At 43.5% G+C, this 24,102-nt stretch overlaps 1 protein-coding gene across 1 annotated transcript in view; it reads right to left on the reverse strand.

Moving 5' to 3' along the window:
* Positions 1-389: 389 nt before the first annotated feature.
* The window catches only part of LRFN5 (leucine rich repeat and fibronectin type III domain containing 5), a 93,460-nt gene continuing 69,747 nt past the window's right edge, over positions 390-24,102 (reverse strand). Inside the window, exon 3 of the mRNA XM_040411855.1 lies at positions 390-1,314. Within this exon, the coding sequence (XP_040267789.1) occupies positions 390-1,314 (925 nt within the window). The remainder of the gene's footprint in view (positions 1,315-24,102) is intronic.

Below are 24,102 nucleotides of genomic sequence, written 5' to 3' on the forward strand. Positions count from 1 at the left end.
TTCTTCCATAATTGGTCTTTTTTTAATATATTTTATTACGTTGAAAGCTTGGATGACTTTTCCCATATGAAAGGCTTTCATTGTGAATTCAGTCTTCTTCTTTTTTTCTGCCGTGGCAGAACCAGGAAGCCAGTCCTATAGGAAAGGAAGGCACTGGTGCTGATTCATAAATTTCACAACTCACTATTTAATTTTGTCATTGTATCACCAGAAAAAAAAAGCAAACAGAATGTGCAGGTGGCCTTGACACCATCCTGTAGAAGCCGAAAGAGAGACACAAATTGGAATCCACATTTTTAAAATTTTTGATTTTGTTTTAGTATTGTGCTCGAAATTCTCCAATTTATTTTCTTTTTTTATTGATTGTAATTCTTTTTTAAAGGAACTAATCACACAGTGCTTTCCAATATCCACTCAGAACTTGAAAAAGTCGCTTTTCCACTGTCCATGTCCGAATTATCTGACTGGACCAAGATCCCATTCATGGACATGCTCCTCTTTGACCACAGTCCACCTGTGTTGCGAGAGTTTACATAACAATGGTACTCCATAATTTCAGCATTTAGAGAGTACCTCCTCTTGGCTCTAGAAGTGTCTGCTGGTAAGGTAAGGAACTTACTTGGCCTTGATTGTGCTCTTTTATAGGTTGGTGACCCAGTGGGGCGATTAGTTAACCGAAGGGCAGTTGAATTATTTCTATTTGTGTTTTGGGACTCCATATTTAAAACAGTTTCAGACTGTGAGTCTGTGGGTTTTAATTGAGTTTTTCTTTTCTGCTTTAGTGAGGCCGAAGCGTTTGAAGTCCAGGTATGGGGCGAAGCAGAGGTAGTAGCGGCCGCACCTTGACTTGAACAGGTGTCAGAAGATGGTGCCCCGCTGTCTGTTGACTTACAACATTGTGGACTCTCGTCATGTCCTACCACTTGCTTGGAAGCTGATGGAGGCATTGATGCACTACAACTTTGATTCTGAGATCCATTGGTTTGAGAATATACATTAGTAACTTTCGTCGCTTTGTGTTGTTCATTCCCATTGCAAACCTTATATCTAATCATCAAGATAATTATAAAAACAAGGACTGAGGCCACAATGATTCCACCTATTATAATTATCATGGTACCTCCCAAGAACTGGGACTGCATAAAATGACAACGGACATAATCTTGCTCAGTTGTGAATTGGATGCAACCAACAACCCTTGTGGCTGTGAGGGATGTAATGCCATCATCATAAATTGCTAAGACACACAGGTCATAGACTGTTCCAGAAGCCAAGTTGTTCACACGGAATGTCTTGCTTGTTGGAGGTATCATTCTGGAAGAACACAAAAACATTTCACGATTATTTACTGAAATGAGGTAGGAAATTAAAAAGATATACAATATATTTATCAAATGGACATGAAACCATGAAGTAGAAACCCCTATAAGTCTGGATTCCTCACAGTTCATTTAGGTAATGATTTCACTAGTAGACAAAGGAGGGATCAGCAAATCAGGACTTCCACCTGCTGTGACCGTGACCACCAGACAAACTATTCAGATAATCCAAAATGTATCATCAGATAACAGCATTGTAGGCTCCAGTTTTTGCTCCAAACCATTTATTAAAGAAAGTATATCCACCACAAAAAAAGATTGTGACTTTTCGGGGTGAAAAAAAGGCCTTTATCAATAAATGTTTTGAAGTAAAAATTTGAGCCTCCAATGCTGTGATCTCTTCATTCATTTAGGTTATGATTTTATTTAGGTTAAGATGTACTTTGGTGTGTTAGTGTGGCATTCTTGACCCTTGTGTCATTTTTCCAAATTTCATCATGATCTACAGTAGATACTTTTTCAACCATAGATATCCTAATTATAGAGCCACTGTAGGAGCTGCCATACATTTCTGTTTTATTTTAATCTGAAAACTGGCATAAATGGAAAAAAATGTGCCAGGGCAACTGGTCCTGCCCCTCCCCACCCTTGCCATGCTCTCTTTTCGGAAAGTGATGTACAAACGCTACTTGCAACTAAATTTGTTGCAAGTGGTATTTAAAAAGTGGCAAACACAGGCTTTGCTAATTTTTAAGACAAAAAAGAGGTGTGGAGGGACTTATATGTAAACTTTTTATTTATAAAGGTATTTCAAGGATATATATTATGGAGTTACAGCACTCCAAATAGAACAAATTATAGCCATTTTGTTACATTTATAGCCATTTCGTTACATGTGGAGGGACTTATCATTTCGCCCCTATGTTTTTTTAAATTTTATTTATCCCATCTACCATACTCATCCTTATTGCAGTAATGGTGTACATATTTTGACTTTTTTTGATCCTCCTATTTCCCGACCCTTTTATCCGACCATGCAGACACTGACTACCCGCCAACTAAATCAGTCTTCTTATTTCTGGTAAACTGCAGTTTGATGTTTGTGTTTAAATTGTCCCTTCCCATTTGTCCCTGTGCCTAATTTTTGCCTTTTTGCTCCAGCCAATCGCTTTCCAACTGCCCAAGATTTGTGGAACATCATGAGAATTTAAGGATACCCTTCCTGACACGAAGCAGGATATCTTGATTCTTGAAACAAACACCCTGGCATGCTCCAAAAACTGCCTATGACTAATGCTGCAGCTTTGGGGGTAATTATTTTTGCTGATGGTTTTTCCTCATTTTTTTTAAACAGACCAAAAACACCAAGCAAGAAGAAGTCTTCATGAAGTCTTTAAGCTGGACATAAACAATAGAGATATGTTAGCCAAACCAAGGCCATTTTGGTAAAATTGATTGACCATCTTTATGGAAGACTCCTGACTCCCCCAATGCCAAGAAAAGGGTGGGCATGTTGTATTTAATACCCCCAATTATTTAGTTTTCGGAGCACAAGCTACCCACCAGAGGTGTCTGACAATAGCTTTACCCCTCTCCCATTCGCTACACCGTAGCCAAGCAAGTATGTGTATGGGGGGGATCAGGAGAGATAGATACCAGCTGAATAAACATTTGGGTAACAGTTATCTCATGTATGGCCGGGTTTACAGTGACTCAATCCCAGTGATTTCCAACCTTTGGCTCTCCATGTAATGTGAAAGGTCCACAGTTTAAAGACCACTGCTCTGTACAATATAAATTCCCACGTCTCATAAGACTTTTGCCAAATGAATTTATGACAGAAGGATTTTGAATGGTGTGACTCTTAATGAATTCACTCCTCTCTAGTCTGTATTTTAAGGTTACAGTATTTCCACAAATGACATCAAGTTTTTCGTGTTTGCAAGTGGTAAAGTTTTTGTCACTAGTGTTGAGTGAATCGAAGCATCCGAAGCGCAATTCGATCTGAAGTTTAGGAAATATGTGATTCGCTGTTAAGCCGAGTTTCCTCATGCTTCATGGCATCAAATAATTTTTCCTAAAATTACAGCTTGAGTTGTCTTAGAGAGAACCAAAAAAAAATACCTCATCCACTTGCTAAAATAGGGGCAGTTCACTCCTCTTTTGAGTGGAAAAAACCTGCCGAAGATCCTGCACTGAGTGTGATGACGTCACCGTGCACTCCCAATGTGATCATGTGATGACATCACCAAGTGGACGCGCGGATGTGTTATAACATGAAAGTGACTGTTACTGTAGCGTTATACTCCCAAGAGGGGTGGAAGGGGAGGGAGCATTTATTTTTTATGTAGTGGATATTGCTAGAACATAAATAAATCATAATTTAATTTGTTGGGATATTAACATTTAGCACTGTATACTCTATGAAGCTATAAACATGAGACCTTGAAAGCCACGGTAAAAGTGATACATGGACATTTTTCTATGAATGAGTAATGTGTGTATCACTCTATAACGTGAACACCTGGGAAATTTACGGTCAGTGAAGTGATCTCTAGATTTTTATAAATACATTTGCTGATGACCTACTTCTTATGATGCTGTTTAACGCTCAAGTTCCTGATGTAAAATTTTTTTTTTTTAAATCCAGGCAGGCAGATGCAGGTAAGACACATACTAAAAGGTGAGAACCTGCTAACAATCAATTTGATAGACAGCACATTGCAGTTTCATATTTTAACATATTTTACATAAAAAAGGTGAAAAATTTGGAAATGCCTATGCCTCATGCAAACACGCTCCGTGAGATACCGGACTGGCGTTGCAGGAGCGCACGGCGTAAAAGTAACCAATGACGCCGTGCGCTCCTGCAATCTCACGGACCGTGTTCCACGAACATCTGCATGCGGCTTTAGTGCTAAGTTGTTGTTTTTTGTGTTTTCTTTTCAATTTACCTGCAAACAGTAATAGGCTACTATTTTCAGCTTAGAATGTGATTAGGACCATTAGAAAAAATAAAATAAAAATCTGACCCTGAACATAAAGAATGGGGGTCATTTATTATGCAGAAATATGCTTATTTTACATCAGGTGTATTTATGGTGCATATTGCGAATTTTCCCTGCTCACGCCAGGTCTAAAAAAGTAGACGTGGCATGGAAGGGAAGGAGAAGGCATAGTTAAAAAGAATCCATCCCCTCCTCCTGACTTGTCTGTTTTAGTAACTACTTGCATTCCCCACGTAATAGCAATTCTGGAGCATCTATTCTTATGACTCTATGTATGTGCCATTCCTTAAAGGGCTTCTGTCACCCCACTAAACAGTTTTTTTTTTTTTGGTTACTTATAATGCCTATAATGCGATTTATGCATACATACTGTAATTAATCATTTTCGATCAGTAGATTCTGTTAAAAACTTACTTTTAAAATATGCAAATTACCTTGCTACCAGCAAGTAGGGCGGCTACTTGCTGGTAGCAGCCGCATCCTCCTATCCTAAAGACGCCCCCTCCGCATGTTGATTGACAGGGCCAGCGGACGGGATCTTTCTCTGCTGGCCCTGTTTGCATTCAAAATCTGCGCCGTACCTGTCTTCAGTCGGCGCAGGCGCACTGAGAGGCGGACGCTCGCTCGGTCGCTCCATCCTCAATGCGCCTGCGCCGATGACGTCACATCTATACCCGGCGCAGGCGCATTGGGGAAGGAGCGACCGGGCGAGCGTCCTCCTCTCAGTGCGCCTGCGCCGACTGAAGACAGGTACGGCGCAGGCGCCAGATTTTGAATGCAAACAGGGCCAGCCAGAGGACGATCCCGTCCGCTGGCCCTGTCAATCAGCATGCGGAGGGGGCGTCTTTAGGATAGGAGGATGCGGCTGCTACCAGCAAGTAGCCGCCCTACTTGCTCGTAGCAAGGTAATTCGCATATTTTAAAAGTAATTTTTTAAACGAATCTGCTAAACGAAAATGATTAATTACAGTATGTATGCATAATTCGCATTATAGGCAGTAACCCAAAAAAAAAAAAAAACTGTTTAGTGGGGTGACAGAAGCCCTTTAATTATTCCTGCTATAAGTTATGAATGAATTGCTAGCAGTTTGCAATGAAGGTCCAGATGGGTGTTATTTGTTGGGGTGTGTCCCTGCACAGTCTGACACTATTCAATCTCATGCTGCCAGTGTCAGACTGTGCAGGGACACATCCACCACTGGCAACACCCAGCTGGACCTTCATTGCAAACTACTAGTAATTCATTCACAACTTTCAGCGGGAATAATAAAGGAATGTCACATACACAGATTCATAAGAAAAGATGCTCCAGAATTGCTATTACATGGGGAATGCTAGTAATTACTAAAACAGACATGTCAGGAGAGGGGACGGATTCTTTTAAACTACGCCTTACCTCATTTTGACACATTAGATGACAGAAACAATGGAGGTCATTTATTATACTGAAATCTACCTATATTAGACGTATTTCAGACACAGCCATTGCGCCACCATCTGTAATTTTTCCCCGCTCACATCAGGTCTAAAATTGTCAGCAGTAGTGTTGTTCGAGCACCAAAGTGCTCGGGTGCTCTACAATGGAAGTCAATGGGAGAACCCGAGCATTAAACCAGGCACCCCCTGCTCTGAAGAGAGGACGGTGTCTGGTTCACAGGAAAAGGTCAGAAATTGATGGAAACACCAGCGAAATGGTTCGGGGACAGCATGGGGAGGATGTCTGGATGCATCTTGGACTCCCAGGTCGCTGCTGGGAACGATGTTGTCCGAGTAGTACGGCAATTTTACAGACTGACAATAATACGCACAAAACCGAAGAAAAAATTTATAGGAAAAATTGTTTGGAAACATTCTTTCCTGTATATTTACTTGTATATAAAGTGCAAGTGCTGCCAAAAATTACAAGGAAGAGGCACTCCGATACAACCTGTATATCACATAAAGGAGGGCCTCATTCACATTGTGGTACAATTGTTCATGTAGTGGGACTCCTACACTCATAAAGCCTATGCACTAAGGGAAAGGGCTGCCAAAAATTACAAGGAACCGGCACTCCAATACCCCATTTATTACACATAAAGGAGGGCATCATACACCCTTGAAAAATTATGATTGATGGCCTGCTGGTGACCCTCAAAAACGTTAGGAGCAAGGGCCTGCTGGTGACCCTCTAGAACATTAGCGGTGAGGGCCTGCTGCTGATATGAACATCTAAAAAATTAGGGGTGAGGGTCTGCTGCTGAGCTGCCAATCTAAAAAATTAGGGGCCAGTTGGTGACCCTATAAAACATTAGGGATGAGGGCAGCCTAATAAGCATGTTGATATGATGGAGGAGGACGATGAAGGGTTAAACAGAATAAGCTATATGATCTGTATGCAGCACAGGATGCTGGGTGACATCATACTAGAGGGAGAATATGTTTACATTAGCCTTATGTCCATATAGGGAATGGATTCTTCCCAGCAACAAGTGAATATGTGAATCACATCTGTTTCCAATATGTGTGGATGTATGTCTATAAGAGGCCCGTGTGGTCAAGATTAAATCAGAACGGTTTCAGAAGTCTGTGTGTATCATTGAGACCAGTTCTCCGGGTGCCTGTCTGTGACAAACAAAGGAAGAACCAGGGTGCATTAAGAAGCAGATTTCTTTCAGACGAGAAAAGGAAGATTGAACCATATACCCTTTTTTGTGTGTATTCAATACACCATAAAAGCCACATTTAGAGTGCTTTTATGTTCAGCCGCTTTCCTCTGGTGGAGTAGAGAAGTCTGGGGCAATCCAGGCCTTGTTCATTTTGATAAGAGTCAACCAGTCAGCATTTTCAGTTGACAGGCGGATGCGCTTATCTGTTATTATGCCCCCAGCAGCACTAAATACCCGCTCTGACAAAACGCTGGCGGCGGGGCAGGCCAGCACCTCCAAGGCGTAGAGCGCCAGTTCATGCCACGTGTCCAGCTTGGACACCTAATAGTTGTAAGGCACAGAGGGATCATTGAGGACGCTGACACGGTCTGCTACGTACTCCTTTACCATCTTCTAAAACATTTCTCTCCTTGTGACACTAGGCCGCGCATCAGGGTGAAGTTGCTGCGCATCAGGGTGTCATGAAACTGTCCCAGGCCTTGGAGAGTGTTGCCCTGCCTCTGTTGGAACTGCTGTGTGTTCCCCTCGTCTTCTCTCCTCGGTTGACCAAGGAACTACTCTGCTGCCAGAGTTGTCAGCTGGAAATTTTTGGAGCAATTTTTTCACAAGGACCTTCTGGAATTGCAACATTTTGCTCGTCCTCTCCACCACAGGAATGAGAGATGAGAAGTTCTCTTTGTAGCGGGGGTCGAGAAGGGTGAACAACCAGTAATCGGTGTTGGCCAAAATGCATAAAATGCAAGGGTCACAGCAAGGCAGCCTAACATAAAGCCAGCCATGTGTGCGAGAGTACCAACAGGCAAGACTTCGCTCTCCTCGTAAGTAGGATGACTCTCAATCTGCTATGGGTACTACCCTCTGTAGCGGAGGCAACCATCTCCTGCTCCTCCTCATCATCATCCAATTCGCACTGAGAATACGAGAATATGAACTGAGGGTGGTCTGGCTATCACCCTGTGTACTTTCTTCCCCCATTTCCACCTCTTCCACATGCAAAGCGTTGTCCTTAATTGTGAGCAGCGAGCGTTTGAATAGACACAGAAGTGGGATGGTACCACGTACGTACCTTCACCAGTAGATCAGGCAAATTGGGGTAGGTTTTGAGAAACTGCTGAACCACTAAGTTGAACACGTGGGCTAGATATGGTAAGTGTGTGAGCTTGCCGAGCTCTAAAGCCGCCACCAAGTTACGGCCATTATGAGACACAACCATGCCTGGTTGTAGGTTGAGTGGCGAGAGTCACAGCTCACTCTGGTCCCTTATCCCCTGCCACAGCTCTGCGGCGGTGTGCTGTTTGTCACCTAAGCAAATCAGTTTAAGCACGGCCTGTTGCCGCTTCCCCACTGCAGTGCTACAGTGCTTACAGCTACTGACTGATGGCTGACTGGTGCTGCAAGATGAGAATTCAGAGGTGGAAGTGGAGGAGGAGGTGGAGGAGAAGATGTAGGAAAAGGGGGGGTTGCATCCATTAATGTAGGTGGTGGCAGAAATCCTGATGGAAGTAGGACCCACAATCCTTGGCGTCGGTAGCACCTGTGCCATCCCAGGGGGCGACTGGCTCCCGGCCTCCACAACGTTCACCCAGTGTGCAATCAGGGACATGTAGCGTCCCTGGCCAAAAGCACTTGTCCATGTGTCAGTCGTTAAGTGGACCTTCACAATAACTGCATTGGTCAGGGCACGGGTGATGTTACGGGACACATGCTGGTGCAAGGCGGAGATGGCACACCGTAAAAAATTGTGATGGCCGGGGACTGAGTAATGAGGGACGGCCACCGCCATCAGGCTGCGGAAAGCCTCAGTGTCCACAAGCCTAAATGGCAACATTTCCAGGGCCAGCAATATGGAAAGGTGCGCATTTAGTGCTATGGCCTGTGGGTGGGTGACTGGGTATTTTCTCTTTCATTAAATGCCTGGGGTATGGACATCTGTGCGCTGCGCTGGGACACGGAAGTGGATGTGCTAGCTAAGGGTGCTTGCGAAGGTCCAGATGCTGGGCGGGAGGCATCCGGGCCTGCGTCTTGGACAGTGTATTGGCCAGCATGTAACACAGGGGAATAGGAGGCAGTGGTGTGACCCGCAGACACTGATTGTGGACCCAGGCGTTCGTCCCACCTATTAGGGTGCTTTGATGCTATGTGGCGGATCATGCTTGCCATGTGGCGGATCATGCTGGTGGTGGTGAGGTTGCTAGTGTTCACACCCCTGCTCATTTTGGTATGGCACAGGTTGCAAATGACAATTCTGTTATCGTCTGTACTTTCCTCAAAAAAGTTCCAGACTGCGGAACACCTATCTCTTGGCAAGGGAGATTGCCGCAAAGGGGTGCTCTGGGGTACAGTTGCGGGCCTGTTTGGTGTGGGCCGCCTTCTCCCTGTTGCCACCCCACTGCCTCTTCCAGCCTGTTGCGGTGCTGCGGATCCCTCCCCCTCTCTACTGCTGTCCTCGCTCGGCTTGTCACCTTACCAGATTGGGGCAGTGATTTCATCGTCGACCACCTCCTCTTCCACTTCCTCACTCTGGTTATCCCCCTGACTTGTTGACCTAACAAGAACCTCACTTATTGACAACTGTGTCAAATTAAGGAATGGCGATGAAAAGAGCTCCTCGGAATATCCGAGTGTGGGATCACTTGTTTGCCAAGACTCTCCATGGTGGGAGGAAGGAGGATCAGGCCGAGGATTCTGTAGACCAGACTCTTGGCTACTTAGACGGGACTTTGTGGAAGACAGGGTGGTGCTTAACCGACTGGAAGCATTATCTGCTGCAATCCAACCGACCACCTGGTTGCACTGGTCTGACTTTGAGAGTGGTGTCCTGCGCCGCCCTGCAAACTGGGACATGAAGCTAGGTATCGTGGATGAGTGTGTTTCTTGTGCTCTGGCAGCAGGCACAGTTTCACCACGCCCAGGGCCACGGCCTCTGCGTGCACCATCAGCATCACGGCCACTTCCCCAAACCTTACTGCTCGCCTTGCGCATATTAAATGGTATATATGCTTGCAAGTATGTCACACATACAGTAGTGCAGGTTTTGTAAGTGTATGCGCGAATAAATTAAACTGAATGTCACAGATATTTAGGATGCTCAAACGTTATACAGGAGATGTAGAGCAGGTAATGTTGCTGCTGTCACCAGCAGCCACACAATTGCATGCAAATTTAGCTCATGTTGTGCTAATATATTTGGCAGCCAGATAAAACAATAGTCCTTAAAAGGACTGTTGGGTCTCTAACACCTTTCAACACTCAAAACTCCCTAAAAAAACACAATTCCTCTCCTCTCCTCTCTGTCCCTTCTGCTGCAGCTCGTACTGACTAAGTCTGAGCCGAACCACGTGTCATTGGGTGCTATTTAGCACCTGATGATGCGTTCTGGCCAGCCAGTCACTGTAGTGCCAGTAACCAACATGGCACGTGCGGGGAGGAGACTCGAGCATCGCGCTTGAGAACACGTGGTGTTCGGCTGAGCATGCTCGCCCAACACTAGTCGGCAGGTCATGGGTGGAGAATGGTATAGGCCGGCAGACTCGTATCCTGTTTAAGGCCTCATGCACACGGCCATATGCATTTTGCGGTCCGCAAAAAAGATCCACAAAAAATACGGATAACATCCGTGTGCATTCCGTATTTTGTGGAACGGAACAGCTGGTCCTTCACAGAACTGTACTATCCTTGTCCGTAATGTGGACAATAATAGTAGATGTTCTATATTTTTTTGCGGAACAGAAATACGAAAATATGGAAACGGAATGCACACGGAGTAACTTCCATTTTTTTTGCAGACTCGTTGAAGTGAATGGTTCCGGAATGGACACGGAAAGAAAATACGTTTGTGTGCATGAGCCCTTAGGTGTAGAAAATGGTCTAAATGTAAGACAGAAAGGAATCTATCTTACATTTAGAAATGGCACTGGATGCGCTAAAGTTATGTACAAGCCGGCGCCTCTTCATAACTTCGGCAGATCCACAGCCAGATATAGGGGTTATTTAGACCGGCATCTAAAACGCCAGTCTTAATAAATGACCCCTCTATATGTGTATTTTTAAATACCGTCATGTTAATAATGCTTCCATACAACACAGCTAAACTGTGATATTGATTAATGGTAAAGTCCTTGGTGGTCTAGATCTATGAAGAAGATAATGGATCCCTGGTGGTTGTTGCTGCAATTTAGTAGAAGTCCCAAACTTGGGGACTTCACCTCATTGCCTGTGGGTTTCAAATTGATTAATGTGTTTTCCCCTCTGTCAGGGAATGTGGTCGACCTAAGAATCAAAAACCCAGACACTTTGCTGGCTAACGGATTCTCTGCTGGTGCGATGCCCGTAGAGCCAGATTTATTTGTTAAGCATTGGATTAGGGAGGCGGGGGGGGGGGGATCTAACTCATTTCTCAGACATTAATTTTAATATAACCAATCAGAGTAATTTAATAAAGTTACCAATCAAAAGCACAAGGATAGAATAGAGAAGTACATTCAGACACTAAGTATCAAAGTGTGATGCAAAATATTGCCAAAAGCCTAATGTCTGTAAATTTTATAATAGCTTGCTTTTTCAACAATCCTTCCTAATTGCAAAATATATGGCTTGATCTAGGTTCCTTATAAATGATAGTTGAGAAACATATTAAAGAAAACAACAGACTATGTTACTAAAGTACAGAGAGGAAGTAGACACAGTAGACAATCTCTTGCACAGTGGTCCAGAGTAATTAAAGGGCATCTGTCAGCAGTTTTGTCCCTATGACACCGGCTGACCTGTTACATGTGCACTTGGCAGCTGAAGGCATCTGTGTTGGTCCCATGTTCCTATGTGCCCGCATTGCTGAGAAAAAGTTTTAATATATGCAAATGAGCCTCTCAGAGCAACGGGGGCGTTACCATTACACCTAGAGGCTCAACTCTCTCTGCAACTGCTGCGCCCTCGTCACTTTGATTGACAGATGTGATGCCTTGCCCTATCAATCAAAGTGCAGAGGGTGCGGCAGTTGCAGAGAGAGCTGAACCTCTAGGTGTAATGGCAACACCCCCGTTGCTCCTACAGTCTCATTTGCATATATTAAAACTTCATTTTTCTCAGCAATGCGGGCACATATGAACCTGGGACCAACACAGATGCCTTCAGCTGCCAAGCGCACATGTAACAGGTCAGCCGGTGTCATAGGTACAAAACTGCTGACAGATGCCCTTTAACCACCTCAGCCCCCAGTGCTTAAACACCCTGAAAGACCAGGCCACTTTTTACACTTCTGACCTACACTACTTTCACCGTTTATTGCTCGGTCATGCAACTTACCACCCAAATGAATTTTACCTCCTTTTCTTCTCATTAATAGAGCTTTCATTTGGTGGTATTTCATTGCTGCTGACATTTTTACTTTTTTTGTTATTAATCGAAATTTAACGATTTTTTTTGCAAAAAAATGACATTTTTCACTTTCAGTTGTAAAATTTTGCAAAAAAAACGACATCCATATAGAAATTTTGCTCTAAATTTATAGTTCTACATGTCTTTGATAAAAAAAAAATGTTTGGGTAAAAAAAAAATGGTTTGGGTAAAAGTTATAGCGTTTACAAACTATGGTACAAAAATGTGAATTTCCGCTTTTTGAAGCAGCTCTGACTTTCTGAGCACCTGTCATGTTTCCTGAGGTTCTACAATGCCCAGACAGTACAAACACCCCACAAATGACCCCATTTCTGAAAGTACACACCCTAAGGTATTCGCTGATGGGCATAGTGAGTTCATAGAACTTTTTATTTTTTGTCACAAGTTAGCGGAAAATGATGATTTTTTTTTATTTTATTTTTTTTCTTACAAAGTCTCATATTCCACTAACTTGTGACAAAAAATAAAAAGTTCTATGAACTCACTATGCCCATCAGCGAATACCTTGGGGTCTCTTCTTTCCAAAATGGGGTCACTTGTGGGGTAGTTATACTGCCCTGGCATTCTAGGGGCCCAAATGTGTGGTAAAGAGTTTGAAATCAAATTCAGTAAAAAATGACCTGTGAAATCCGAAAGGTGCTCTTTGGAATATGGGCCCCTTTGCCCACCTAGGCTGCAAAAAAGTGTCACACATCTGGTATCCCCGTACTCAGGAGAAGTTGAGGAATGTGTTTTGGGGTGTCTTTTTACATATACCCATGCTGGGTGAGATAAATATCTTGGTCAAATGACAACTTTGTATAAAAAAATGGGAAAAGTTGTCTTTTGCCAAGATATTTCTCTCACCCAGCATGGGTATATATAAAATGACACCCCAAAACACATTCCCCACCTTCTCCTGAGTACGGAGATACCAGATGTGTGACACTTTTTTGCAGCCTAGGTGGGCAAAGGGGCCCATATTCCAAAGAGCACCTTTCGGATTTCACTCATCATTTTTTACAGAATTTGATTTCTAACTCCTTACCACACATTTGGGCCCCTAGAATGCCAGGGCAGTATAACTACCCCACAAGTGACCCCATTTTGGAAAGAAGACACCCCAAGCTATTCCGTGAGGGGCATGGCGAGTTCCTAGAATTTTTTATTTTTTGTCACAAGTTAGTGGAAAATGATGATTTTTTTTATTTTTTTTTTTTTCATACAAAGTCTCATATTCCACTAACTTGTGACAAAAAATAAAAACTTCCATGAACTCACTATGCCCATCAGCGAATACCTTGGGGTCTCTTCTTTCCAAAATGGGGTCACTTGTGGGGTAGTTATACTGCCCTGGCATTCTAGGGGCCCAAATGTGTGGTAAGGAGTTTGAAATCAAATTCTGTAAAAAATGACGAGTGAAATCCGAAAGGTGCTCTTTGGAATATGGGCCCCTTTGCCCACCTAGGCTGCAAAAAAGTGTCACACATCTGGTATCCCCGTACTCAGGAGAAGTTGAGGAATGTGTTTTGGGGTGTCTTTTTACATATACCCATGCTGGGTGAGATAAATATCTTGGTCAAATGACAACTTTGTATAAAAAAATGGGAAAAGTTGTCTTTTGCCAAGATATTTCTCTCACCCAGCATGGGTATATGTAAAATGACACCCCAAAACACATTCCCCACCTTCTCCTGAGTACGGAGATACCAGATGTGTGACACTTTTTTGCAGCCTAGGTGGGCAAAGTGGCCCATATTCCAAAGAGCACCTTTCGGATTTCACTCGTCATTTTTTACAGAATTTGATTTCAAACTCCTTACCACACATTTGGGCCCCTAGAATGCCAGGGCAGTATAACTACCCCACAAGTGACCCCATTTTGGAAAGAAGACACCCCAAGCTATTCCGTGAGGGGCATGGCGAGTTCCTAGAATTTTTTATTTTTTGTCACAAGTTAGTGGAAAATGATGATTTTTTTTTTTTTTTTTTTTTTCATACAAAGTCTCATATTCCACTAACTTGTGACAAAAAATAAAAACTTCCATGAACTCACTATGCCCATCAGCGAATACCTTGGGGTCTCTTCTTTCCAAAATGGGGTCACTTGTGGGGTAGTTATACTGCCCTGGCATTCTAGGGGCCCAAATGTGTGGTAAGGAGTTTGAAATCAAATTCTGTAAAAAATGACGAGTGAAATCCGAAAGGTGCTCTTTGGAATATGGGCCCCTTTGCCCACCTAGGCTGCAAAAAAGTGTCACACATCTGGTATCTCCGTACTCAGGAGAAGGTGGGGAATGTGTTTTGGGGTGTCTTTTTACATATACCCATGCTGGGTGAGATAAATATCTTGGTCAAATGACAACTTTGTATAAAAAAATGGGAAAAGTTGTCTTTTGCCAAGATATTTCTCTCACCCAGCATGGGTATATATAAAATGACACCACAAAACACATTCCCCACCTTCTCCTGAGTACGGAGATACCAGATGTGTGACACTTTTTTGCAGCCTAGGTGGGCAAAGGGGCCCATATTCCAAAGAGCACCTTTCGGATTTCACAGGTCATTTTTTACTGAATTTGATTTCAAACTCCTTACCACACATTTGGGCCCCTAGAATGCCAGGGCAGTATAACTACCCCACAAGTGACCCCATTTTGGAAAGAAGAGACCCCAAGGTATTCGCTGATGGGCATAGTGAGTTCATGGAAATTTTTTTTTTTTGTCACAAGTTAGTGGAATAGGAGACTTTGTATGAAAAAAAAAAAAAAAAAAAAAATCATCATTGTCCACTAACTTGTGACAAAAAATAAAAAATTCTAGGAACTTGCCATGCCCCTCACGGAATACCTTGGGGTGTCTTCTTTCCAAAATGGGGTCACTTGTGGGGCAGTTATACTGCCCTGGCATTTTCCAGGGGCCCTAATGTCTGGTAAGTAGGTAAATGACCTGTGAAATCTGAAAGGTGCTCTTTGGAATGTGGGCCCCTTTGCCCAGCTAGGCTGCAAAAAAGTGTCACACATCTGGTATCTCCGTACTCAGGAAAAGGTAAGGAATGTGTTTTGGGGTGTCATTTTACATATACCCATGCTGGGTGAGAGAAATATCTTGGCAAAAGACAACTTTTCCCATTTTTTTTATACAAAGTTGGCATTTGACCAAGATATTTATCTCACCCAGCATGGGTATATGTAAAATGACACCCCAAAACATATTCCCCAACTTCTGCTGAATACGGAGATACCACATGTGTGACACTTTTTGGCAGCCTAGGTGGGCAAAGGGGCCCAAATTCCTTTTAGGAGGGCATTTTTAGACATTTGGATACCAGACTTCTTCTCACGCTTTGGGGCCCCTAAAATGCCAGGGCAGTATAAATACCCCACATGTGACCCCATTTTGGAAAGAAGACACCCCAAGGTATTCAATGAGGGGCATGGCGAGTTCATTGAAAAAAAAAAATTTGGGCACAAGTTAGCGGAAATTGATTTTTTGGATTTAGTTCTCACAAAGTCTCCCTTTCCGCTAACTTGGGACAAAAATTTCAATCTTTCATGGACTCAATATGCCCCTCAGCGAATACCTTGGGGTGTCTTCTTTCCAAAATGGTGTTATTTGTGGGGTGTTTGTACTGCCCTGGCATTTGAGGGTCTCCGCAATCATTACATGTATGCCCAGCATTAGGAGTTTCTGCTATTCTCCTTATATTGAGCATACGGGTAATGAGATTTTTTTTTTCCGTTCAGCCTCTGGGCTGAAAGAAAAAAATGAACGGCACAGATTTCTTCATTCGCATCGATCAATGTGGATGAAAAAATCTCTGCCAAAAAAAGAAAAAGGAGGGGAAAGGCGTCTGCCAGGACATAGGAGCTCCGCCCAACATCCATACCCACTTCAGCTCGTATGCCCTGGCAAACCAGATTTCTCCATTCACATCAATCGATGTGGATGAATAAATCATTGCCGGGATTTTTTTTTTTTATATATACAAAGTGTTTGCCAAAGTATATGAACACCGCCACCTCCTCAGCTCATATGCCTCGGCAAACATATCTTTTACTGCAGAGGAGAAATCTCGTCTTGCAGCGCCGCATACACCGACTTGCGTGTAATCTGACAGCAGCACAATGCTTCTGTCCGAATGCACATCAGTGCTGCAGCTGGTCGATCGGTTGGTCCACCTGGAAGGTAAAAAAAACAAAACAAAAAAGAAAAAACCAGGCCGCAAAGCAATAACTTTATTAACTTTAGAACAGAACATATTAACTTTTTTAAACTTTTTTAACTTTTTTACTTACCGGTAATTTTTTTTTTGTTTAGTTTTTTTTACCTTTATAGAACAAACCTCTCCTTCCCCATGGGACAATGTGCAAAGCGCAAATCGCCCAAAGATGTGGCGAAGTACGTTATGCACTTTATCCCAGGTGAAAGGAGAGGTTTGCAGCAGCTGAGAGTAAAAGGGCCCTAATAGCCCTGTGTGCCTGTCCTGTGAGATGCAATCCCTATGCTAGGTGTACCTGTGTGTGGTACTTCCGGAAACACTCTCCATAGCATAGGGCAGGGTGGTCAGCACAGTCAGGACAGAAATAGCGGGTGTCACGCCTTATTCCACTCCTGCTACAGACACGACATCTTTTTCGGGGTGACGGTTGGGTTGAGGTACCAGGAACGACACTGGGGAAATGTCGCTCGTGTAGACGGCTAACTACACTGGGGGATGGGGCCACGGAACCTCCTGGGTAAAGGAGGTTCTCGATGATCTCTTCCTGGAATTTGAGGAAAGATCGTGTTCTCCCAGCCTTACTGTAGAGAACAAAACTATTATAGGCAGCCAATTGAATTAAATATACAGACACCTTCTTATACCAGCGTCTGGTTCTGCGGGAAACTAAATACGGAGACAACATCTGGTCATTGAAGTCCACCCCTCCCATGAGCGCATTATAGTCGTGGACACAGAGGGGCTTTTCAATGACACGGGTTGCTCGCTCAATTTGGATTGTCGTGTCTGCGTGAATGGAGGAGAGCATGTAAACGTCACGCTTGTCTCTCCATTTCACCGCGAGCAGTTCTTCGTTACACAAGGCAGCCCTCTCCCCCCTTGCAAGACGGGTGGTTACAAGCCGTTGGGGGAAGCCCACGCGACTAGTTCGCGCGGTGCCACAGGCGCAAATCCGTTCTAGAAACAAATGCCTAAAGAGGGCCACACTTGTGTAAAAATTGTCCACATAAAGATGGTACCCCTTGCCGAATAAGGGTGACACCAAGTCCCAGACTGTCTTCCCACTGCTCCCCAGGTAGTCAGGGCAACCGACCGGCTCCAGGGTCTGATCTTTTCCCTCATAGACACGAAATTTGTGGGTATAGCCTGTGGCCCTTTCACAGAGCTTATACAATTTGACCCCATACCGGGCACGCTTGCTTGGGATGTACTGTTTGAAGCCAAGGCGCCCGGTAAAATGTATTAGGGACTCGTCTACGCAGATGTTTTGCTCGGGGGTATACAAATCTGCAAATTTCTGGTTGAAATGGTCTATGAGGGGCCGAATTTTGTGGAGCCGGTCAAAAGCTGGGTGGCCTCTGGGACGGGAGGTGGTGTTATCGCTAAAATGCAGGAAACGGAGGATGGCCTCAAATCGTGCCCTGGACATAGCAGCAGAGAACATGGGCATGTGATGAATCGGGTGCGTTGACCAATATGACCGCAATTCATGCTTTTTTGTCAGGCCCATGTTGAGGAGAAGGCCCAAAAAAAATTTAATTTCGGAAACTTGGACTGGTTTCCACCGGAAAGGCTGGGCATAAAAGCTTCCCGGGTTGGCGGATATAAATTGTGTGGCATACTGGTTGGTCTCTGCCACGACTAAGTCCAAGAGCTCCGCAGTCAAGAACAGCTCAAAAAATCCCAGGGCCGAACCGATTTGAGCCGTCTCAACCCGAACTCCAGACTGGGCGGTGAAAGGGGGAACTACAGGTGCGGCTGAAGTTGGTGACTGGCAATCAGGGTTTGCCAGCACCTCAGGGATTCTAGGGGCTCTACGGGCCTGTCTTTGCGGTGGCTGCGACGGGGTAACTAGTGCACGTGCCACCGTACCAGCTTCAACTGCCCTTCTGGTGCTCGCCACGTCACCATGTTGTACGGCAGTGCTGGTACTAGGTCCAGGGAGGGCTGCGCTGCTGGTGTATGCCTCACCACGTGATCCGGCAGCGACAGCCCCACTCTGCTGCTCTTGAAGCGGATCCTGCATAACCTGTGGTCTAGCGACATGGGGCCGGGTACGCCTGGTGCTGCCAGGGACCTCCACCTCCTCGTCCGAACTTTGGGTCAGAGAGCCACTGCTTTCCACAGGTTCATATTCTGACCCGCTAGATTCATCAGATGAGGGTTCCCACTCCTCATCCGACTGGGTCAGAATCCTGTAGGCCTCTTCAGAAGAATACCCCCTGTTTGACATTTTGGACTACTAAATTTAGGGGTATTCCCTGAGACTACCCAAGAAAAAAAGCAAGCCTGTCTTACAAAGGGGAGGCTAGCGAAGTACCGGAGGCCGCTGCGGTTGATAAAAAATATCAAAACAGATTTTTTTATCGCCGCAGTGCGTGTAAAATGAATGTGCAGTGATCAAAAAATATATATTTTTTGTCACTGCGGTGGGGCGGGCGTGGGTGAACGCAGTGTTTGCCCGATCAGGCCTGATCGGGCAAACACTGCGTTTTGGGTGGAGGGCGAACTAAAGTGACACTAATACTATTATAGATCTGACCGTGATCAGTTTTGATCACTTACAGATACTATAAAAGTACAAATGCTGATTAGCGATACGCTATTCAGCGAATAAAAGTGACTGCGGTGCGGTGGGGTGGGCGCTAACTGACGCTAACTACCTAACCAAGGGGCCTAAACTATCCCTAAAACCTAACAGCCAATACTAGTGAAAAAAAAAAAGTGACAGTTTACACTGATCACTTTTTTTCCTTTCACTGGTGATTGACAGGGGCGATCAAAGGGGTGATCAAAGGGTTAATTGGGGTGCAGGGGGGTGATCTGGGGCTAAGGTGTAGTGTTGGTGCTACTCACAGTTCAGTCTGCTCCTGTGCTGGATCCAACCGACGAAAAGGACCAGCACAGGAGCAGAGAAGCCATATAACAGATCATATTTACTAATATGATCTGTTATATGGCTTGTGATTGGATTTTTTAAAAATCGCCAGCCTGCCAGCCAATGATCGTTGCTGGCAGGCTGGTGACGAACTTGTTCTTTAACGTTTGCCGCCCCGCGATGCGCATGCGCGGGCCGGCTTGGAGCGAAATCTCGCGTCTCGCGAGATGACGCGTATATGCGTGACTGTGCGCAGCGCTGCCACCTCCGGAACGCGAATCTGCGTTAGGCGGTCCGGAGGTGGTTAAGAGGTCTAGGGCAGTGCTTCTAAACATTTTCACACCTAGTATCCCCTAGTGACAAGAAGGGCAGACCGAGTACCCTCAAGGAATCGAACAGTGATAAATGTAAAAAAAAAAAAAATATGGCTATTCTCTTAGGCTTCGTTCTAAGCCTCTGTCAGCAGTTCCTTCAGATTTGACAGAAAATGGCGCATCAATTTGGTCTAGACCAACAGGACTTCCTTTCACCATGTCTCATCTCTGCAGATTTTGTGACACAGACATCTTAGTTTCCAACTTTTCCATCATCCTCCTTCCTTCTGAACACCCCATCCTGCCACCCCCAATACTGTGCCCGCCGTGCTCCCTAATTTTATACTGCAGAAACAGATAGTCCCTGAAAATACTATTACCCTACAGATAGTTCCCCTTCAATAATTACTGGCACACATGACCCTCAAAAATAATTGAGCTGAGCAAATAGTGTCCCTAACAGTAATAGTGCCATAAACAGCACACATTCCACTGGTCTAGAGCCCAGACTGTATGACCTGTTGTTAAAGGAATCCTCAAGTTAAATGCATGCTAGTGCAAACCCACCGCCATATAAGAGCCTATCATTGTGTATTCAAAGGCCCCTTGGAAAATTTTAAATTAGTGCTATCCTTTACTGAGAGCTAGCCATATGCAACCTTTCTGTGCTGCTTTATTTGAAAAAAAAAACTGTGTTTTAATGACTTATTAATTTTTTTTATTCTGGATGTCTGCAGCCACCACTAGGGGGAACCAAATGCATGCAACTAGTATTAAATTGCATGGGAACTGTCACAGTCGTTACCTCTGACTGTGACCTTCCGTCCTTGCTCATTCGGCGCTCCTCGCTGAAGTTTCGTTCTGTATCATTTGTGGTTCTTTATGGGTTAACTCCCCTGTGTGTCTATTAGGAGTTAATCCTATCTGTCTGCTCCATGGGTGTGGCCTCTCTGCTGCACCCATGGAACCTGTATATAAGGCTGAGGTTTCCTCAGTTCTGTGTCAGCTCTCCTGGTGTGTGTTGTCTTGTCCTGCTCCTGTTTGTACTCACTCTCCCATGCTGCTGACTAATGGGATCCGTGTCTGTCTGTCTGTGCTCTGTGGGTTTCCTACTTGTTCATTCCCGTCCTCTTTGATGTCCTCTTTCCTATGTTTCTGTTATCTGTTCTGCCAGTTATGTTTGTTATGTTATATGTCTCTGTTCAGCAAGCCTTTGCTGCACCTTTCTTTGCAGCAGAGTGCAATGCGCAAGGCCATGCAGTTTACTACTGGTGGAGAAAGTCCTTCTCTGCTCATTGTCACTCCTGTTTCCTTGCTATGTACTCCTGCTTGTGTTATTAGTTGCCCTGTTTGTATTTGCCTGTCTGTTATGTATGCCTATGTGCCGTCGGTACCTTCTGGTACCTGTTGTCCATTCGTTCCTGCTGTCACTGTCTAGTTTACGCTCCAGAGTGGACCCTGGCAACTTCCTGCTGCAAAGTCTAACCCTACCATCTGGGGCCCTAGTGAATACCAGGAGTTGCTTAGTCACGCCCCTCTGGAGTATTACTAGAGAGTGGCGCAGTGTGGGTTTTCTCCCACTGTGCTGACGGTACATAGAGCTCATGTTTTGTCTGTGCTGCCTTCCCTGGTTTTTTGTTTGTGCCATAAACTCTTGTGTGTCTGTACCTGATTTCCGTTTGTTTATTGCTTGATGACGCGGTGGTCTCTCCTGGGACCTCCAACTCGTGACAGGAACAATATGAAAAAGCAGCTTCCTTTAGTTCAAGAGTGAGCAACTGCCAGCAGTCCAACTGCTGTGAAACTACAATTCCCATTATGCATTCTTGCCCAGCTGTTCTCGAAACTTCCATGAAAGTGAATGGAGCATGCTGGGAGTTGTAGTTTAACAAGAGCTGGAGCGCCGGAGGTTGCTGACCTCTGCTTTAGCACTATAACAGTATTATGGCAAGAAGTTGAAGCAGTTTAGCGCCTTCTCGCTCCCACCGCTATAGTCTACAGCAGCCAAGTGACTCCCCTGCTCATCCCACAGCTGGATTGGCTCTGTACAGACAGCAGAGATGCAGAATGCAGTTTGAAGGAAGCCATAATATTACTGGTCCAAACCTGCATTACTAATCAGATCTTTCTAAAAATAGGTTAAACTGGACCAGATGTGTAAAAAATATTAAATTGCAAATCACTGAAGGCAAAAACAGCCCTACACAATGCGTGGATGTGATAATCCATCCCATAAATATGTTTACCCACATCCCATGCAATTATTCCTGCTCCCTGCAGTGCTGCTGGGCTTGGGTATTTGCCTTCGGGATGATAAACAGCGCTGTACATCGGATCCTCTGAGAAACAAATCAATAGGCACTTTCGCTGCAGACGTAGCAGATTACAATGAGTCAGGCAGAGCCGACTGCAGAGTCCGGAGAACGCAGAGTCCTCCACATCTACAGAGACGGCAAATATTGTCACCTGAACCAGAAATCAAGAGGAGGTTCTTAGAGTAATAAAGCTGCAAAATCATTTCTATAATCTCCTATCTATTATCTATCTATCATCTATCTATCTATCTATCTATCTATTATCTATCTATCTATCTATCTATTATCTATCATCTATCTATCTATCTATCTATCTATCTATTATCTATCTATTATCTATCTATCTATCTATTATCTATCTATCTATCTATTATCTATCTATCTATTATCTATCTATCTATCTATCTATCATCTATCTATTATCTATCTATCTATCTATCTATCTATCTCATATCTATCTATCTATCTATCTATCTATCTATCTATCTATCTATCTATCTATTATCTATCTATCTATTATCTATCTATCTATCTATCTATCTATTATCTATCTATCTATCTATCTATCTATCTATTATCTATCTATCTATCTATCTATCTATCTATCTATCTATCTATCTATCTATCTATCTATTATCTATCTATCATCTATCTATCATCTATCTATCTATCTATCTATCTATCTATCTATTATCTATCTAGCTATTATCTATCTATCTCATATCTATCTATCTATCTATCTATCTATCATCTATCTATCTTCTATCTATCTATTATCTATCTCCTATCTATTTATCTATCTATCTATCTCCTATCTATCTATCTATCTATCTATCTATCTATCTATCTATCTATCTATCTATTATCTATATATCTATCTACACATGGATACCCTAAAGCCTATCAATACTACTGGTAGCTCTATAGAGGGCATTGTAACTACTGGGGGTGCTATAGCAGGATTATAACTGTTAAGGGCACTATAGGGGTGTTTATGATTACTTTAGACCAGGCATTCTCAACCTGAGGCCCTCCAGCTGTTGCAAAACTACAACTCCCAGCATTCTCGGACAGCCTACAGCTATCAACCTACAGCAGGGCATTGTGGGAGTTGTCGTTTTACAACAGCTGGAGGGCCGCAGGTTAAGCATCCCTGGTGTAGATACTATAGATGGACTTTATTACTACTGGGGGCACTATGGGTGCATTATTACTACTGGGGGTATGGTGGGGGGCATTACAATTAGTGGGTACAATAGAAGGCACTACTACAAATGGGGAACATTAACATAATGCATCTTTTAGATGCAATGCAGGAGGCACTATTACAAATTAAGGCACTCTGGGAGAGAATTACTATCTGTAGGACTATTGGGAGTAATGGTACTATGGGGAGATTATCTGTATGGCACTATTATTTCTACAGTATAGTGTTTGTGGGCATCTGAGAGCACTTCGGGGACAGTATTGGATTGATACTGTTGGGGCACAAGAAGGGAGAGGATGATGGAAAATTGAGGAATCTAAGATGTCTGTGGGGTAAACTCTAGAGAGACGAGATGTGGCTGAAAGAAGTTAGCATGGATGACTTCTTTCAATCCACCCTTGCTCATATCATCTATCTATTTATCTATCTGCCTAATATCTATCTATCTATTATCTAGCTATCTATTATCTATCTATTATCTATCTATCTATCTATCTATCTTATATAATCCCATATCTATTCTTATATAGATAAATATTCATGAGATGTATACAGCCGCTCTATTGTAATCTGCAGTTGAATATGATGATAGATAGATAGATAGATAGATAGATACTAACTGTAATCCTGCCCCAAATATCTAGTCTTAATAAATAATAAATAATAATAATAATATTAATATTAATAATAATAATAATAATAATGTAATATTATATAACAAACAAAACCTAAGGAATGTTATGATTATTCAAAAGGGCCATAATCTCCAGTAGATGTGCATACTCTACATAAACCAGTGTGTTATAATATGAAATTGA

The sequence above is a fragment of the Bufo bufo genome, chromosome 11 (genome assembly GCF_905171765.1).
Source record: "Bufo bufo chromosome 11, aBufBuf1.1, whole genome shotgun sequence".
In the NCBI taxonomy this organism is placed as follows: Eukaryota; Metazoa; Chordata; class Amphibia; order Anura; family Bufonidae; genus Bufo; species Bufo bufo.